The following is a 17508-nucleotide window of genomic DNA, read 5'->3' as shown; positions in this document are numbered from 1 at the left end:
GGTCTCAGCTGCGTTTAGTAACGATGTTCTCGACAACAGCTTGTAAATGGCTCCTTGCTTACGAAATATGCAAACCGAAAAACAAATCGCAAATGACCTTCCGCAAACGCTCCAAAACTTGAAAAAAAATGGCCCTTTTTAACCGAACAACTATGTTTCCAGACTAACTTGCGTGCTCTCTGAAAGCAGCGCACACGAGCGTACCTCGCAGGTTGCCACGACTGCAAAATGGCTGGCACTTTTTGGCCGTTTCAGTTCGTTGCCTAAGAAGCGTGATTGCCTTCCGTTCATGCGGTGAAATCATGCCGAACGGCAAACTTTCTTAAACAAGGGGCTAATAAATTTCATGCAACTTACCTTTGCAAGGACCAGCAAGTGATCGATTTTAAATTTTGTGAATGTACGTATTGCTCGCTACACGTGGTGGTGTGTATAGAAGGAAGCGCTAAAAGACTGGTTTCTTTGAAAGCTGCTCAAAAAACTGTCTAATTTGTATTGATACAGATGCTGTAATGTTTAAGCTATTGAGTTCAGAGCTCCAAATCATTACTGCTGCAGTTAGCAAGGTTACGTTAATAGGCCGTCTTTTTCGCTGGCACTCGATAGAGAGCATTAAGTATAAAGGAGTAGAGGCATAAATTCTTTGAACGTAAATTGCTTGCGGCAAATATAAAGCTGCTTTTTCATTGTCGTCTAACTAAAACTCTGCTAGCCCTAAACCTCATTTCGATGGTAAAGTGGAAATCTTGCTAAATCTGAATACCAAGAAAACTGCATCACTGTTTTTAATCTGAACTTCAGAAAGTTTCGTATTACATCTCGGCATAGCTTGCACTGCATGCTTCAATCTTCCATGAAAGATTACGCGTGTAAATAATTCAAAGACCACACGGTTCAAGTTGATTCTAATGTGTTCTTAGCTCGTACTTTTTGCATGTTCCTGGGCTTTACGATGACCTAGGCAAAAGACATTTAAGCAGTTCCTTGAGTAAACACAATTTAGTTCTGTAGATTGTTCGATATATCTTTACGCATAATCTGAAAGCTTCCTTCGAGAAGATTTCAGTGACGGCGTGGAAACTCCTATACGTATGCTTAGTGAGGATCGTGCGTCTCTCTTTCAAGGAATAAAGTAATGGTCGCGCTGGATGGCAGGCGGTATAAGATAGGGAAGTGGTTAATGAGCGCAAGTTGTTCTTTAGTATGTGTGAATTTTCAGCTGTTTGACAGAGAGAAAGCAACAAGATCATATGAGATGATACCCAGAGATTGACAGTATATGGCCTTAGTGCTCATGTGTGTCAAGACAGCCGGAAGTTTTTCATTGTAAACAGCACCTAGCATGCAATGAATATGAAATCCCAGATTTCCAGATTGGCTTCAAGCACAAAAACCACCGGCTGAAATGGCTGGTGAGGATACATTCATATATTGAATAATTTATGACAGGTATCATTTAACAAAATATATTTCACCCGAAATTGCAAGAAAGGAGGTGAAGTATCGGTGAAGTGTTATTTTTTCCACATGAAGGGGTAAGAAAGAATAAACACATATTTTCGTGCCTCGAGAAAATTACCAGGACTTTCCGCTCGTGGTACGATGATGGGAAAAGTATTAAAAGCAGACAATCCGTAGAGCGCAGCACGGCAATCGTCGCAATACTGTGAACGTTTTGTGCGTATTGTAAAAAAAAATCCTATGTCAAATTCAATGAAATAAAACTGCACATAGAAATGCTATATTCACCTCTCAGCAATGTCCATGTCCATTAGAAAAATGTATAGAAGTCCTGTTGAGAGTTCTTTCATATCTGCCAAGGAAGTATACAGTTTTATATGTCACCCTTTTCCGCCAGAGTAATAGCATACATTCAGCAGAACCCCGTCGCACCATGACCGTCAGAATTAAATGAACTTTCCCAGTGGAGAAAGCATCGGGCATGAATTTAAATTGCGATCGCATACTCAGTATTTTGAAACGGGCGAGGACCAGCATGCCGAAAACTTTGGTCTTCAAATTATCCACCTCCAAAGCCGCTGTATATTTTTGCACAAATGCTTTCACAGCAATTCGTACAAGTCAAACTTCGTTCACGTCAAACAACTTGAAGTTTGCAGATAGATAGCAATTGCAACCGAGTTCTCAGAAAAGTGCGGTTCTAAACGCCGTCTCGGTTACTTGTGAAGAGTGCATAGCCTAAGAATGTTTAGTCATGAAACCTGGACAGTGTTATCTCATCTCAACAGTATTAGGGGTCATGTAGTAAAAAAAAAATGAGATTTTTTTCCCGTACGTTTTTCTCCTTATAGTGAATGAGGATTGTCCTAACAGCTTCCGCAGCTATTTCTTTTCTTCCAAAACAGCTCCTCTAAGTTTATGTGACTAGTCTACTTTTTGTCTTTGCTCACCTTTTTTGCAGCCACCTTTTTTCATTGCCCTTGAATGGCGAACTAGCCGTCCAGGCTTTCTAATTAAATGAGGTGTATCAGTGCCTATGTGCAATAAGCCGTACTTTTTTACTTACTTTGTTGCGACCCTTGGTACTTCTAAAACGCACTGAAATTGTTTCTTATCACGCTGAATGCAAAACAAATTGTAAGAAGCATTCCTCGACCTTTCATTAAAAAAAATAGCACGGCGTGTCGAAAATTATATTGAACGTAGATTAATCAGTGGCCGGTTTCCTAAAAGGCTCGCTACGTCTTCGCATCTCAAAACTTGCCGATACCCGCATCCTGAACAGGAAGTATGCAAGTGATGCTCCTGCCAGTGCTTCGGACAATCACAACCAGTAAGTTTCCTCAATTAAGCTAATCAATAGCCAAGACTTTGCGTTACCTATTTGAAAATTAGCGCTCTTTCGCTGAGATGTTCTATATGGCAGTTTCCAGCGGAACCTGACGGTGGTGCGATGGGGCTACACTGTAGCGCTTTATCTCTACAAGCGAATCGGTGTGAACGAGAGGCGCTTTTCCCATGTAGCAGGCAACAAACAGGTATATTCCAAGCCACCTTTGAAGCACCAGCCAATGTAGTCTTCTAACAGCAATAAAGCTTTAAACACCTAACAAGAAGAATGTTGTTTCCAGACAGGGCTTCACTTACAGGACTGACGCCAAGGGTATCTGGGCAAAAAGATAGACTCTTTTTTTTTAAATTTCGACAAAAAGTAGAATATTTTGAAAAGGTCATCATAAGGGCTGAGTGACAATAGCGTCTATCTTCATATCCAAAAACCTTCAACCTTTCGTCTCGCGTAGAGGTGCAGCAGAATGGCCTCATGTAAAACATTCCCCATAAATTACAACAATAGTTTAAACGTACAACTTTCACGAATTCAAAAGCTTACAAGGCAGAAAAATGTTAAATATAAAGGTTGATATATCACGATGAGCCAACATCGCGGTCTGCTGCAAATCGTTCTATGCTTTGCTGTTGCCCATACAACCGCAGAGGAAGTAACACATCACAGTCTGCATCCAGGGTGAGAGGAAGCCGCGAAGTTTGTAGAGAAAAAAAGTTTTTTTTTTCGGCACAGAGAAACTTGTGTGAGATGATGAGAGTGCCTCCACTCTTTTACAGTCTTAGACGGATATTGTTTCCCTTGTATGACAAAAAGCAGGCAGGGAGAGCATTAACGGCCAGAGACAGGATACATGTTATCCGCGATGATTATAACAAATGTGGTTGGAGGCAATGAGATCGTTCGAAGCTCTTATAATAGAAATGTCTCCAGAATGACACGATAATCGTTGGTTTAGCAAAACGTTCAACACAATGTCCACTTCCTAACGCTCGCATCACCTTACAAACCTCCACACAACACTGCAGTGCAAAGCTTTCCCGCATTTGGTTTCCAATTCCATGAGCCGCAGAGCTTGAACATCACACATCGTTATAATCGAAAGCACCATAACGATGCATCTGCTGCAACAACTGTAAACCTGACTAAAGCCTTCATATCCTTTTTTCTCTGCACTCCTTAACAGTGAAGGACTCATCCGCCAACTATCGCGACAAAACATTTGGTACAAAAGGCATCTGATGTCTCGTATCCAGAAAAGAGTCATCCAGACGTACCACGGTGAGCAGAAATCAGAAGCGCGCACTTGTAGCCATGCCACATTCACTGTCCCATTTCCATCTGAAAATTGTGATCACGGGTGCAGCAGCACGCAATGGCGATAGTTCCGCGCTGGCAGTTGCTGTTCAGGTCGTATGTCAAGTCGCACACAATGCGGAGAGTCACCAGAATGCCTCGGGGTTGTGCGTGGCCGTGGCAAGCACGTCTGGTGACTCGCCGCACTGCTAGGAGACGTCGGGCCTCCTCGGCTGAGCCGGTGTTTCCCGGCTGTCCACTACGTCCACCTGGAGAGTGGTGGCCGGCAGCACCGATATTGAGCGTTCTTGTTGAGCAGCGGACAGCACCTCCAGAGAAGTCTTGGACTCCTTTTTGGACAGCTGCGGGCAATGTGTTGAAAATCGGTTCAAATTAAAACAATTACTTGTTCTGAAACAAGTAAACATGAGTTGTTTTGCACTCGCCATTCATTTCTTGTTGCACGCGTGCATTTCTCTAAAAGGAAAGCCTGCACTTTGGATAACGGTCCTTATTCTTGCCCAGAAAACAGCTTAGAAGGGTAGCACGGCTGTCTTGCTCATGTTCTAATTATGGACATCAAGACTAAACAAACCAAGTTGGTGACGAGACACAACTCTTAGCATTGATAAGTGAGTGCCTTTCCAAACGACCAAAATCCTCGACAACCCAAGGAGAAGGCCTAGTTGGCGATGATTCACAATCTACATACATGCATTTTGAAGGCACAAGAAGGCCATCAGCATACTTTTCTTGGCAATAATGTCAGTCTTGTCTGTGACATAACGTTTTTCACTATGGCCAAATTTTTAGAAAACTCCTCCCTTTCCACTCCTACAACACGGCAGTTTCGCGTTGCAACGTTAACCTTGGAGAATTAATTTCTTCTTCGGAAAGACCACCAAAATTATGTATTTTTTGCGATATGCGTAAACCAGGAATGTACGGGTGAATTAGTGAAGGATATGTATCAGTGCCGTTGGCAGAAAAGAAAAAAACTTTGTACCCGGGATCACAACAAAGAGAACTGCCCATATTTCAACGCATATATTCCTGTTCTAAATATTCTTACAAAGAAACTGCGTTCGTTGTACTTATCTAATTTAAGTCCTCTCACTGCAACTAAAATGCTCGGTTCAGGGCTGGTGGCATATCTTGCTGCGTCATGCACCTCCGAAGTTTTCAAATTCCTACACTCTGCAGCTGTGCCTGGTTCCTACACAAAAAGTGGCATTTTACGGTAGAACAATCACTAAAATCACTAACTTTAGATGAGAACAATATAATTTGGGATGCGATGTTCCGTTCCTTTCTCCTTTCAGGTCAATTACCACTAGGCAATGATCTTTCTTTCTAGCCTTAGAAGGAGTTCCGCAAAATTTCTCGAGTCTCCAGTGCTTTTTTTCTTCAGTTAGTTTTTTGAATAACTTTGCACTCACCTCCATTACCTCGCAGCTGCTCTCAATTGCCTTCTTCTTTGCCTTGGACGAAGGCCGTGTCTTCCAGACAAACTCGAGGATGACGCACACGCTGGACACGCCAAGCCCTCCAAGCAAAACGAGGAATATGCCGCCCACATTTGAGACGCCAAGCGCGTTTGCTTCTTCGGATGAGTCTTTGGCGTCCGAGAGGGCAGCAGAGCCCTTTTCTTGCTCGTGTTGTTGCGAGCAGTGTCCCGTCCACCAGTGCTTCTTGAGGCGTGCAATGACACCGTTCTCCTGGAGCCGAAGGATCGCCTCCGAAAGGTGGGCAGTGTAAGGAGACGCTGAAAATTACAGAAAAGAAACAGATGGCTGATTAAAAAGCGTAGAGATGGAGCCCATCCCAAGACAGGCATACTAGCAAGGGTGCTAACTGGCAGATAATCTTAAGAGGCCCTTATTCTAAAATGTTGTCTCACAAGAAAAACGCGCTGGAACCGGCAGATGATATCACAAGTGCATCAAAATTGAAGGAATTCTAAACGTTTATCTTGTTTGGCGAATTTATAATTACAACCTTTATTTTTGCTATCTTTTTCAACTCCAATTCTATCCACCGTTTCATTCCTACTTTACAAATCGAGGTAGCTTCAAATGGGCATCGCTCAGAGGATATATGAACGCCCTATTGAGACCAAGGGTTGACAACGGACGCAGGATGTACCGATGCAGCAGCATGGGCTCTGTGACCGTATAAAGGGACACTAAAAACGTCTAGTAGAAAAGGTAGAAAATTTAATTCACGCTCTGTCTCTGAGCGCTGCAAGCCGCGTGCGTCCTTGCATTCTCCTATCGATCGGACATTCAGTGTGCGTAAAAGAAAACGAGGCCTAAAAATGAAGCTACCCACCCATTCATATTTCTTAAGTATAAATGCGACAGGACGTATACACCCTACAAGCGAGCGCTTTTTAGCTGTGCTACTCTTTAGCAAGGCCTACATTAAGCATTGTGATGATGTATCAACTCAACGCATGTGATCACGTCATTATTCTACCTAACTGCTTCACCTAGCGGTCATCGGTACAGAGTCAAACCTGCGAAAAATTAGACTTCCTCTGCATCGAAAGCACAGTGCCGGCGTTCATCTTTAAGAATCTGACAGAGCCTATTTGGCCAGTTGCAATTTTTGGCACCTCAAAGTCTCTGTAACGATAAGTTTCTGAACACAACCCACGAAGTGAAGACATTTCGCGAATACCTGCTGCAGTCAGGCAGATCTCAAAGATAAAATTGCGAGGCTCTGAACAGCAGTTCCAGGTAAGCAAGAGACCCCGCTCACACAGTTTCTTACCTCTTGGCAGAGCGAATCCGTACCCCTTGGAGTCCAGCAGGCCGCCGATCTGGGCCAGCTGGCAGTCCCTGTCTACGAGGAACTCGATGGTGGCGGCCTCCATCAGGAAGGCGTAGTCCCCGCGGCGCACTCGCTCCACGCCCTCGGCGTTCGATGACGCTAGCAACTCCTCTCGGTTGCTCGACATCACCGTCCACATGCGCTCGTAGGGCTCCAGTTTCGACTCCTGTCAATCAGCAAGCATTGCCACAGCAAAGATGAAAGAAAGATAAACAGACGAAACCTTTTTGTTAAAGAAATCGTTTGCTGAAGATACTCACTTCACGACCACATTTATTAATTGAAATTTACATCGATTTTTGTGGTCCTGACCTTGCACAAATTTCCTCATTTATTTTGTGGTAGAACTTAGATTCATTGGTAGCCTGAAGGTTCTGTATCCTACCATGAGATGTTTCTGATAGTGATTTTAGTGTTTGCCACTGTTTGCCTACTCTCTCGAGGATTTCAACAGAGCCATTCGCTGTGTAAGCGGTTGCTGTTGGTTTGGTATTAGTCCTTATTTCTCTTCACACCGCCTATAAACAAATAAAAACATATATTAGTCCTGATTTCTCTTCACACTGCTTTGAAACAAATAAAAACAAACACCTACTGAGTTTAACACGAACAGCCCGAAAAGCCGTCAATTCATTGACGAATTCATTCCTCACACATCATCGGCAAAGAGGCCTCCGCGATAGGTGGCAAGCCACTGAACCAAGTGTACACCGAGCACCAGGTTATGCATACCTTGAAAAACGATTCCGTGGAGCCCGACGCGACGCATCCGTAGCGAATCTTGGACTGCACCGCAAGGTCATGGACGTTTTCTATGGGAAACTGGAGCTTTTCATTCACGAGGAATGCAGCCATGTTGGCCGTGTAGAAGGAGACCATGATAAGCGAGAACACCCACCAACTGATGGCCACAATCCTGGTTGACGCAGCCCTGCACATTTCACGAGCACATCTGAGATCGCGACAAAATGGTTCGAGACTTGCACATGCTACTGTAGTTACACGGCGTGGGCGATCTCGGCACGTTCAGGACATAAACAACAGCAGTGTTTTAAGGATGAATGCCTGGCAAAAGAATCATTAACGGTTGCAACTGGCAGGCATTTGAGACATGATCGGAACAGCATTTCCACTGTCACCACCAGAAGATCAAGAAGAACGCGGCTATGCAAACACTCACAGCCTAACAGAAAACCACTCTGCTTGTTGCTAGTCCTGCACGACTGTAGCTGAGATTAGGAAGACAACTTTTTTTTCGCAGAAAATGCGGCACCAGAAATATTAGAAAATTAATCTCATGCAATCCCCAATTTGGTATAATTATTGCTAACAAAGAGAAGGTTTAAACAAAGGTTTAAGTATTCAAGAAAATATCTGCGAACTATAAAACCTAAGGATCATTGCAGATCCATTGCAACGCACAAGCGCCGGGGACATAATATTGGCGGCGTTGCTACTTCGCATAGAAGCAGAACACGCACTGAAGAACTGAGCGAAGACTACTGTCTGAGCGAATGCCTGTCCGTACAATTGATTCTCGCCATTGAAACAGCAACGAACGTGATCTTCAGGCTTAGTATTGGTAAGTTCATGGTGGCCATCCCTATCTTTGTGACGCAGTATATGAACTGTTATGCGCAGGTTTTGCTCCAGTTTTTTCGTTTGTTCTTCGTGGCACTCAAACAAAGATATGGCATCTTGAAGGCTGCGTACCTGGGGCTTGAATCGCAGCTCTGGAACAGCACTGCGCTGGTCGCGTACCACAGGCTCTCACCGAGTCCGAGAGCATTCCGTGGCCTTTCAGAGCCCGACGATCTGTCGCAGTCGCACTTGGGTCCATGGCGAGGAAAGCACCACTCGGCGGGGGACATGCGCGCCGCCAAGTGGAGAACGATGGCGGCGGCCATGTAGGCAGCCAAGAGACAGACCCACACGTCGAGGGAGAGCGGCAGCAGGAAGTAGAAGAGGCGCGATTCCTGGAGGGGCCGCCGATATAAGATGCCGATTCCAGTGTGCAGGAAGGGCTGTGTGAAGTCCACTGCGTGGGACCTGGCCACCGTGATTGTCAGATCACCGATAGCCAGATCAGCCTCCTGCGTATGCAAGAATGGGGCACGGAACGGGGTCCAGAAGCCAGAAAAAATTTAAGAAAACTTTGCATCTGCTGAAGTGGCGTCCATATATTCTTCACAGAAATAAAAAAATTCAAACACACAATGTCATTTCGCCAGGAAGAGACAGTGAGGAGTGCTTCCTTACAGCAGGGAAGTAGAGCTTTAATAAGATAACACAGCCAGTAAGGTTTCTTCACTCTGAGGCTAATTCTTAACGACAGTGCAACAGCCCCAAAGCTATGCCTTGGGATAATAAGTTAAAAAAAAGTGGTTTGGCCTCAAGAGTCTATGGCGAATTACGTCATATTTATAACGTAATTTATAACGTCATATATATATTTATAAATATAAATATAAATTTATTATAAACAAATAAAAATTATAAATTATATAATATTATAAATTTATATTTATAACGTCATATTTATAACGTAGTTTGTGGTAACGTACGTTACCACCAACTCGCCCGCTTGGCTATAATATTTATAAAATTTACCGGCGGTTTACACCGCTATGAACAGCATGACGTTATTCGTGCTAGTATATGCAACATATTATAAATTTCTTTCAAATTACGCTGGGAACTTCATGATTTCTGCTCAGGCTATGTCAAATGACCCTGTGCACTCCGGCCCTAATTGCTAATTCAGACGCCAAGTGATTTTCGGTGGAAATAACTGTCTGAAAAAAAAGGAGCCAAAGAAATCATCTTGTCCATTTTGTTATATGAGTATCAAAAATGAAAAAAAGATGTGCTATTTAAATATGCGCAGATTTATCTAAACGTTTCAGTGTTGCAGCGTTTGGAAACAAATAGGCCTCACCAATGCAGAGACATTTTGGAGTCTCCATCTCCCGTAGGAGGAAAAGAACTAAAATTGCGCTCTTTATTCCAGAAGTTTTCATTCCATAGTTTCCTCCACATCATGCAAAGCAGGAAAAATTTTCTTTTCACAAGCGCTGCGAGAAGGTAATAGTTCGTTTGGGTAGGCCATACGGAAAAGTCACGTTTATGTAATGTGATTGATACTCTGATCGCGTGTTGTAGGAGAGTTCTGTTGTCGTTTACGATCCGCAACAGGGCTCCTGTAATGTTCGCATAGCACTCGTCAAAACCGGAGACAAACGTTTATTGAAAAAAATTGGCTATGGCTTTGCTAAGGTTAAGCCTGGATAAGCGAAAAGCTCTCGCTGCTTTTCAGCCAACTCCCAAGCTACCACTTCTGGATCGGTGTTTCTGTGCCGTCCGACTGTTGCTTCTTCTCCTTCCATGGCGAGTGTCTGCGCCTGTTCTATGGACAAGCGCGCCTTATATACCCCTCCTTTCAAATGCGCACTGCGTACGACTGCGGCGAAAGGTAAAACGGTGGCGAGGAGGAGAAGCGGCAGCGCACATGCGCAGGAGCGCGCGGCGGCGGCGAAAGGTCAGGCGACGGAGTCAGCGACGACGTCAGCGACGATGGCTGCGGCAGCAGCGGCCACCTACGCTCCGCGTGACGTCACTCAGTTTCGCGCATGCGCAGCTGTGGCAAATCTGTAGTGTGGCTCACGCGATGCGCGGTGTTGACGAGCCTAGTGAAGCTTTCCCTTTCAAAAGCGTACAAGAACAGGGCACATATATAGTCGAGTGGGGCAGGGTGTGGAACATCACATGATAACACACGATAACACACCAGGTGATCTTATCGGCACGTGGCAGCAACACGGTACACAGTAGGCCCTATCGGCATGTTATCACGTTATCATACCTAAATACGGGTATCTAAGGGAGCACCCCAGAAAAGATTGAGACTTTTCCTAGCTCAGAATACTACAGAGTGAAGAAATAAATACGGTTTCGCAGCGCCAGTCAGCCTTCCGTATTTTCTTTCCCTACGGAACACTAATCAAGGCGGAGCCTTTTCTTCTTTCATTATTTCAAGGTCCATGCTCAGTAATTGTTCCTTGAAGGCCTCAAAGCAAAATTAGAAAAAGTGTCCCCAAAAACCAATATGAACCCAATTCCGTATATATACTTTTAATATCCTTCCACAAAGAAGTCTAAAATATATATCCGGTAAAGCTGATATTGAGAAGGAAGGTTTCTCTGAAGTAATAATTCCAGTTTTTCAGTGATTCTGCTCGGCTGCGGCTGCAGTAAATCGAAATAACTTCGCTTATTTTATTCCCTGACAATTCGATACATTGCTTCTAATCAAGAGCGAAACGGAAGAGCCCTGGGAAATAATAAAAAGCTGCACGGTAAAGCCATCACTAGAGCTTCCGATGACCTGAATATGTCAGTGTGTCCGTAGAGTTCCAGCAATCGCTCCAGAAACTTGAGTTGCACCCCGGCGCAGCAAATGATGGCCGTCGAATACTCGTTGGAAAATCTGTTTCCCGATAGTTTAAGTTTGACGCAGGGAGCAACAGTTTTTGTTTACATTTTTCTTTTACATCTTCCAGACCATCACTCGCGCGGTTATTGTTACCTCTTCCTGCCACTTTCTAATCCTTGTCCGCAGAGTCACTCTTTATATATGAAAATGAAATATGGAGCGCTTTTTTCGAATATTGGACATTATAATGATGATAAATTACTTTTAACTGCGCAAGAACTGTTCGGCGAAACAACTCCTTTGCTAACACTTTTGGTCCACCCTAGGTGGTGTAGAAGATGCTGTCTTTAATGAATTTCGACAAAGCAAATTCGACCACTAGGTTGTAAGCGTTGAAAACACAGTAAGAATTCAGTTGCACAAGAGAATCGATCCCTGCATCTCCCGAGAAACGGAACACACGGTCAAACTCCTGGGCCATCACTGCAGCAATATTGTAATTTCGAATCCTGAGTGAAATGCTTATCTTTTATGATCTCACAAATAAAGGCGACAATAGTAAGAAATACAACGTACAGTTAAGAGCTAACATCATTGAATTTTGAACTTATCCTTCCAACGAAAGCAATCCCTAGCCATTGTAATGCAATGGCATCTGCGATTCCTTACACCATGAAGCTTTGAAAATTCGTCAGTTGCACGATAAATACGAAGTTCCGACGACAGCTGGTTCATAAAACCAAAGCCACTCTTACATCAATTTCTTTCCCGATCAGTGCAAAGGAACTGGAAAGAAATGGTCTTGTAACACTCAGAAGAATCGAAATAGCAAGGCATGGTAAGGAAAAAGTTCCACTGAAAAACTTGCGTCAAGAAAAATTTTCCAAAGCGGCTCCGCTTCGCACCATCTTCCGCTTTTGGTTTCCGACACTGCAAATTCCGATGGCTCGTCCACTGTGGCCACTGCATACTCGTCAATTAAAGAGTGGTCCCATTAATTTTTTGTTCATTCTTAATGCGACACATCTTTGCGCGTTACTTTTTCTTTTTTTTTTGAAGCAGCAAGCCTTTTCGCATTCCTCTATTTGTTCAGGTTTTCCTGAGTACAGGTTTTTTGGAGGAAACCCTGGAGGGGACCCTTATTCCACCTCCATGGCGGCATAGCGCAGTAGTGCGGCCTGCCTGAGATGGAAGGCTGTGGGTTGAAACAACCTTACTGCCGGTGGCAAATGCTGCCCATGTTGGCGCCTGATTCGGGGAGCTCCGCCTTAAGGGTCCCCTAAAATGTTAAAGGGCTAATGCTAATATATGCGGATTTCACCATTCCATACTCTAAATTCATCTATCGCGGGAACTCCTCATACCACACCTAGCGCAGTGGTGCAGCGGTTAAAGGATGCGCTAAGCAGTTAAGCCGTTGTTCTTCTTGACCAACCTCCCGCGACCAATCATTAGTTTTACTGCCAGCTGTTGTGGCGGGCAGTTTCTTCAAAATGCGATGGGCAGGTTGTGATGACGTCACAAGATCACGTCACATTGGTGGTCCAACTGCCCCCTAGGTTGCTCCTGTGGGATATTTCGCGGAATTTTCGCTCACGGCCGCCAACGATGACGACGACGGCAACACGGCTTTTCCGTGAAACGGGGCCCTTGTTTGAAAAGCCAGTATTATACACCGCCACTCTGTGCTTCGAAGTGGGTTCAATTGGCTAAAGAGTTGCCGGGAACAGCACAGCAGACAAGAAATCACCTATATTAAGGAAGCTAAAGATATCAGGTGTACACCTCCGGCATCTGGGCAGTATATTTAAGAGATGTACTAAAACTTGAAGTTGTGTAGACGCTTTACCGCCATTCGAGGCATAATAGATGTAGACAGACAATGCAGTCTATGAGGAAGAGGCTATTTAAAAAAAAAAGCCAGATTGCATTTAATAATCTTGCGGCCGGGAGTCTGCTAACGCATTAATGAAAACAGCTACAGTTGGTGCTTCTTCAAAGGCGGTCGCTGCCGTTCCTGAAGCTTTCAGTTTTTATCTCGTTCACGCAGAGGCAGTTCTTCGTGGACGACAGCGGCAGACCGGAAGGCGGCTAATGCGATAAGCGAGGATCAGCGAACACTGTGTGCGCTTTAGGGAAACGGGAAAAAATGTCGAGAAATTAACAAAGGGAAACCTTGAATTACGAGCAACGCCGGCTCTCAAGCAGAAAGCAAGGCTAAGGAAGAGATTATGTGCCTGTTTAGAGCCATCATAAGAGAAAGCGCAAAGGGTTGCTAAAACAACAAAGTCTCCTTTTGCTGGAAAGTCCGTCTGGCTGTTCTTTTACAGCCGTGCGGAATCGCTGCGCGTTCTCCCTGCGCTTATTTTGCCAAGCATCAGATAAAGCTGGTTTTTCGAGCACATTACAGACGCAAACTTGTTTGAAGAAGAATGGCAGACAGTTGGCCCAGGAAAAGGAAGCAGAGAGGAAAGCGCAACACAAGCCACGCTACAAGACGCAGAGGAGACTACAGAGAGTTATGTCTTGATTGAGATCACTACTTCTGATAAGGGAAAAATAAACGAGCCCTTGCTTATATACCTGGTGTCCCAGCTAAATATAACCAAACTTTTAAAAAAGGCGAAGTGTCCTAGTAGACTGAAACCAACTCAAGGTTGTTCATAGTCGCTTGGCCTAGTTTTGAGTATTTTTTCGCTCTTTAAAGTTGATTGATTAGTTAAGTTTAATTAGCTAACTTTTTAATTATTGACTTCAGGAAGAAAGTGGCAAGGCAAAAGTTTTAGATCACCTCGAAAAACCGCAAGTAGTGCGGTTTCCGTCAAGTTACGATTTACGTAGCTTCATTTATTGGCCTTAAAAGAAAGTTGTCACGTGACCAGCTGCTCGCTCACTTGTCTGCCCCAGTGTGCACCCAAAATCTCATCGAGGAGAGGACTTCAGAAAAAACGGATTTTATTCTTTAAGGCGCGTCTTGGGACGTTGAAGTGGCACAGTTGTCACGTGGAAGCTTTTCTTATTGTGCAGGTTATGGTTAAAGGCCGGTAAAAAATCTACTTTACGTAAATATTACTTTGCTGCCAATGTCCCAGTAAGCTGTTTCTCAAAGCGATCAACAACTTTTCCATTGACACTTTGTTCCTCGAGTCAATAATTAAACAATTAGTTAATTAAGCTTGACTAATTAGTCAACCTTGAAGAACGAAAAAAATACTGCAGACTAGGTCACGCGACTCTAAAGAATCCTCATTTGGTTTCAGACGGCTAAGACACCCCGTGTTTTTTAAAAGCTTGGTTACATTTAGCTGGGACACCTGGTATAGGTTCCTATGTCCTTGCCTACTATGAATGCTTTTTACTGGATTTATTGGCCGCTAAGTATTACAACAAATATTGTTGGTCATTGCATAGTGTTTATTTCCCATTTTCAATTATTGCTAACATTTCTGACGTGTGCACGTAGTTCTGTTCGTTGTACTTGTGTGTGTTGTAGCTTTTCTTATTTGACGAGTTTATGTCGCCTGTGCCAATAATTTGTTCCAGTAGGTGAAAACGACCGCTGCTGTCGCTGTCAGCTCCGCCCTCTGCTTCGCGTCTGTGTAATTATCGAAAAAGGTTTGGTTTGGTTTATGGGGTTTAACGTCCCAAAGCGACTAAGGCTATGAGAGACGCCGTAGTGGAGGGCTCCGGAAATTTCGACCACGTGGGGTTCTTTAACGTGCACTGACATCGCACAGTACACGGGCCTCTAGAATTTCTCCTCCAAAGAAATTCTAGCAGCCGCGGCCGGGATCGAACCCGCGTCTTTTGGGTCAGCAGCCGAGCACCATAACCGCTGAGCCACCGCGGCGGCAATTATCGAAAAAGGGCTGTCCAAAGTGTTAAACTGAGGTAAACGAACGGGGTAGTGGAAAGTTTCAAACGTGGTTCCGATCGTAGCAGAGCGGTAAAATGAGGAAGAATGGCAATAAATGAGAACCGATGTTCACAACTTGGGCTGGTGGGTAGACTTTGCCGCGATGAATCACAATAAATGAGATATTTCTAAATTTATTACTAGAAAACTTGTTATTTGATAAGACCAACGGCTTCGTTCTGACCAAGGGAGAACTTATATCGGAAAAAAATACGGCGACATGCAATTCAAAATTTTAGAAAACATCAAAGCTAAATAAAATTAAGGATTGCCGTATAAGACCGCGGTTTGAACCCCTTCGACCACACTACGAAATACAGCGGTGCGGTAGCACGCAGCCTGTGATGTCAGACCATCAGTGTAACTTCCCATAAGTTAAACAGCATCTCTTTAGAGACGGGTCGACCTTTCAGCGTGGTTTCTAAAAAAAAAAAACGTTCTTCGCTACCTTTCTCTTTAAGAGAGGCATTCACTCCCCGTAATCACGGTGATGTCTCCGTACCTGTTCTAAAGGGGAACACGGAGGAGGTAAACAGTAGGAATATGAACATGTGCGGTGGCGATAGAGTAGCAAGGGGCCAGAGGAGAAAGCTGTATAGGTTGGTTGCTGCCACACTGGCCGTCGTTGGGAGAAGTGCTCACGCGAGCGCGAAACTTTTGTGGTTTTATCACAACGGAGCGCACCGTTAGTGTAGTGATGACTTCACGCTCAAGAAGTAATAGACGTATCGACAAATAATACCCCTTGAATGACTGCTGCAGACGCCATGGTCACACAGGGCCCAGTAGATGCGAAAGCCCTGCTGCTGGCAATGAGATTATGAACAGAACTGCAGTTTTTGAAGACCAATTAAGGTCGTCGTGCATCCGAGGCAAGAAGGCAGTACAATGCTAGTTCCAACTGTGTGCGTCGTCTATATAGAGAAAGAATCACATAGAGGCTATGATCCATCAGGGAGCGAAGCGGCAGCAGAGCCGAGGCGACTTAAGCTGCAAGGCTGTACAACGTGGGCAGCAGGAACCGAGACGCATGAAGCACGTACATTGATTCAGCAGACAGGTTAACCATATGAAGGGATGAATCAGAGGTGGGCCAAAGCCAAAGGGGTTACGGAGGCTTTGATTACAAAGTCAGGGAGATTTGCACTGTTTGCTGTCGATAATTCCAGTCAGCGGTAGTAACCGACTTCTCAGGCCAAAAAAAAAAGTGAATGCTGCAAGAGCACAACTTTTACCATCATCAGCAAAATCCCATCGTATACCACGAGAAGCCTTTCCCCATTCTTTAAAAATTGGTTCGGTGGAAGTACAATGAATTTCTCCTTTCTCTCTACCGTTATATAGGGCGTAAAACTCGTTTTCTATCCTTTTCTGAAGATACCGATAGCATCGGTTCAGTAAACCAGAGAACGTTTTAGAGGTGCGGCCACATTCTTACCTCAGACAAGTCGAAGCCTTGCGGCGATTCTGGTTCAGTCTCCTGTTATATTATCTACAAGCTCGTCTGAGGTACGCTTTTGTGCATGATGAAGGGATCTATTAGCGCACGCATTCTGTGTATGACACCAACTGACTTTTATGCTTCGTTTAGGATGACCTTTTAACATTCTTATAGATTATTTCAATAATATGGCACACCCAATAAACCTCAGGCGGCTATACTCCTTCTATGGTGATGCGGCTTTTAACAAAAAGCTAAACATGGGCGCAGACACCCAACAACTTGCACCATAAATTGCCTTTGTTGTCAATTTTTTTAAACTTCTAATTCCTGAGCATGCAAAATTCACGTCTGTTCGAAATCACTGATCTTTACTGTTTAAACTACAGGTGACTCTGCGCCTGAAAACATGCGCAGGCGTTTGAGCAAACCTTCAATTTTTTCCTCTCATTACCCAGCCAGTATTTTGTAACGCGCTGGTCTGTGGTTGTCAGCTTTGCTACTGAGGTTTGTTAAGAAGAATGCTTACTACATCTTTGTTACTACTCTCAATAAAGAAAAAGGCCTCAGCTGCCTAAGTACTATAAAACCCAACACACAACAGACAACATCTTTAAAGAAAAGTGCAATAAGGATAGTTTATCACTCCTGAGCATTTTGGAATGCCATGAAGTGCTTGGAAAACTCTGTGCTGAGGAAGTAGTTGTGAGTACCTATATTATTTTGCTAAGGCGTTTGCCTTTGATTTCGGACGTGTAAATCACTGCGGTGGAAATAAAAAG

At 44.1% G+C, this 17508-nt stretch overlaps 1 protein-coding gene across 1 annotated transcript in view; it reads right to left on the bottom strand.

The window, feature by feature from the left end:
* Positions 1-1452: 1452 nt before the first annotated feature.
* Positions 1453-17508, bottom strand: part of LOC149359399 (glutamate receptor ionotropic, kainate 2-like) — a 228886-nt gene continuing 212830 nt past the window's right edge. The window contains exons 11-15 of the mRNA XM_089571616.1: positions 8651-9030; positions 7670-7868; positions 6878-7103; positions 5542-5867; positions 1453-4464 (exon numbers count right to left, since the gene is read on the bottom strand). Of these exons, the coding sequence (XP_089427742.1) occupies positions 4312-4464; positions 5542-5867; positions 6878-7103; positions 7670-7868; positions 8651-9030 (1284 nt within the window). The 3' untranslated portion in view covers positions 1453-4311. The remainder of the gene's footprint in view (positions 4465-5541; positions 5868-6877; positions 7104-7669; positions 7869-8650; positions 9031-17508) is intronic.

Source organism: Amblyomma mixtum, chromosome 2, assembly GCF_055824585.1.
Source record: "Amblyomma mixtum isolate Tamu chromosome 2, ASM5582458v1, whole genome shotgun sequence".
NCBI lineage: Eukaryota > Metazoa > Arthropoda > Arachnida > Ixodida > Ixodidae > Amblyomma > Amblyomma mixtum.
The sequence above is the reverse complement of the archived record's forward strand: the minus strand, read 5'-3'. Positions and strand labels throughout refer to the sequence as shown.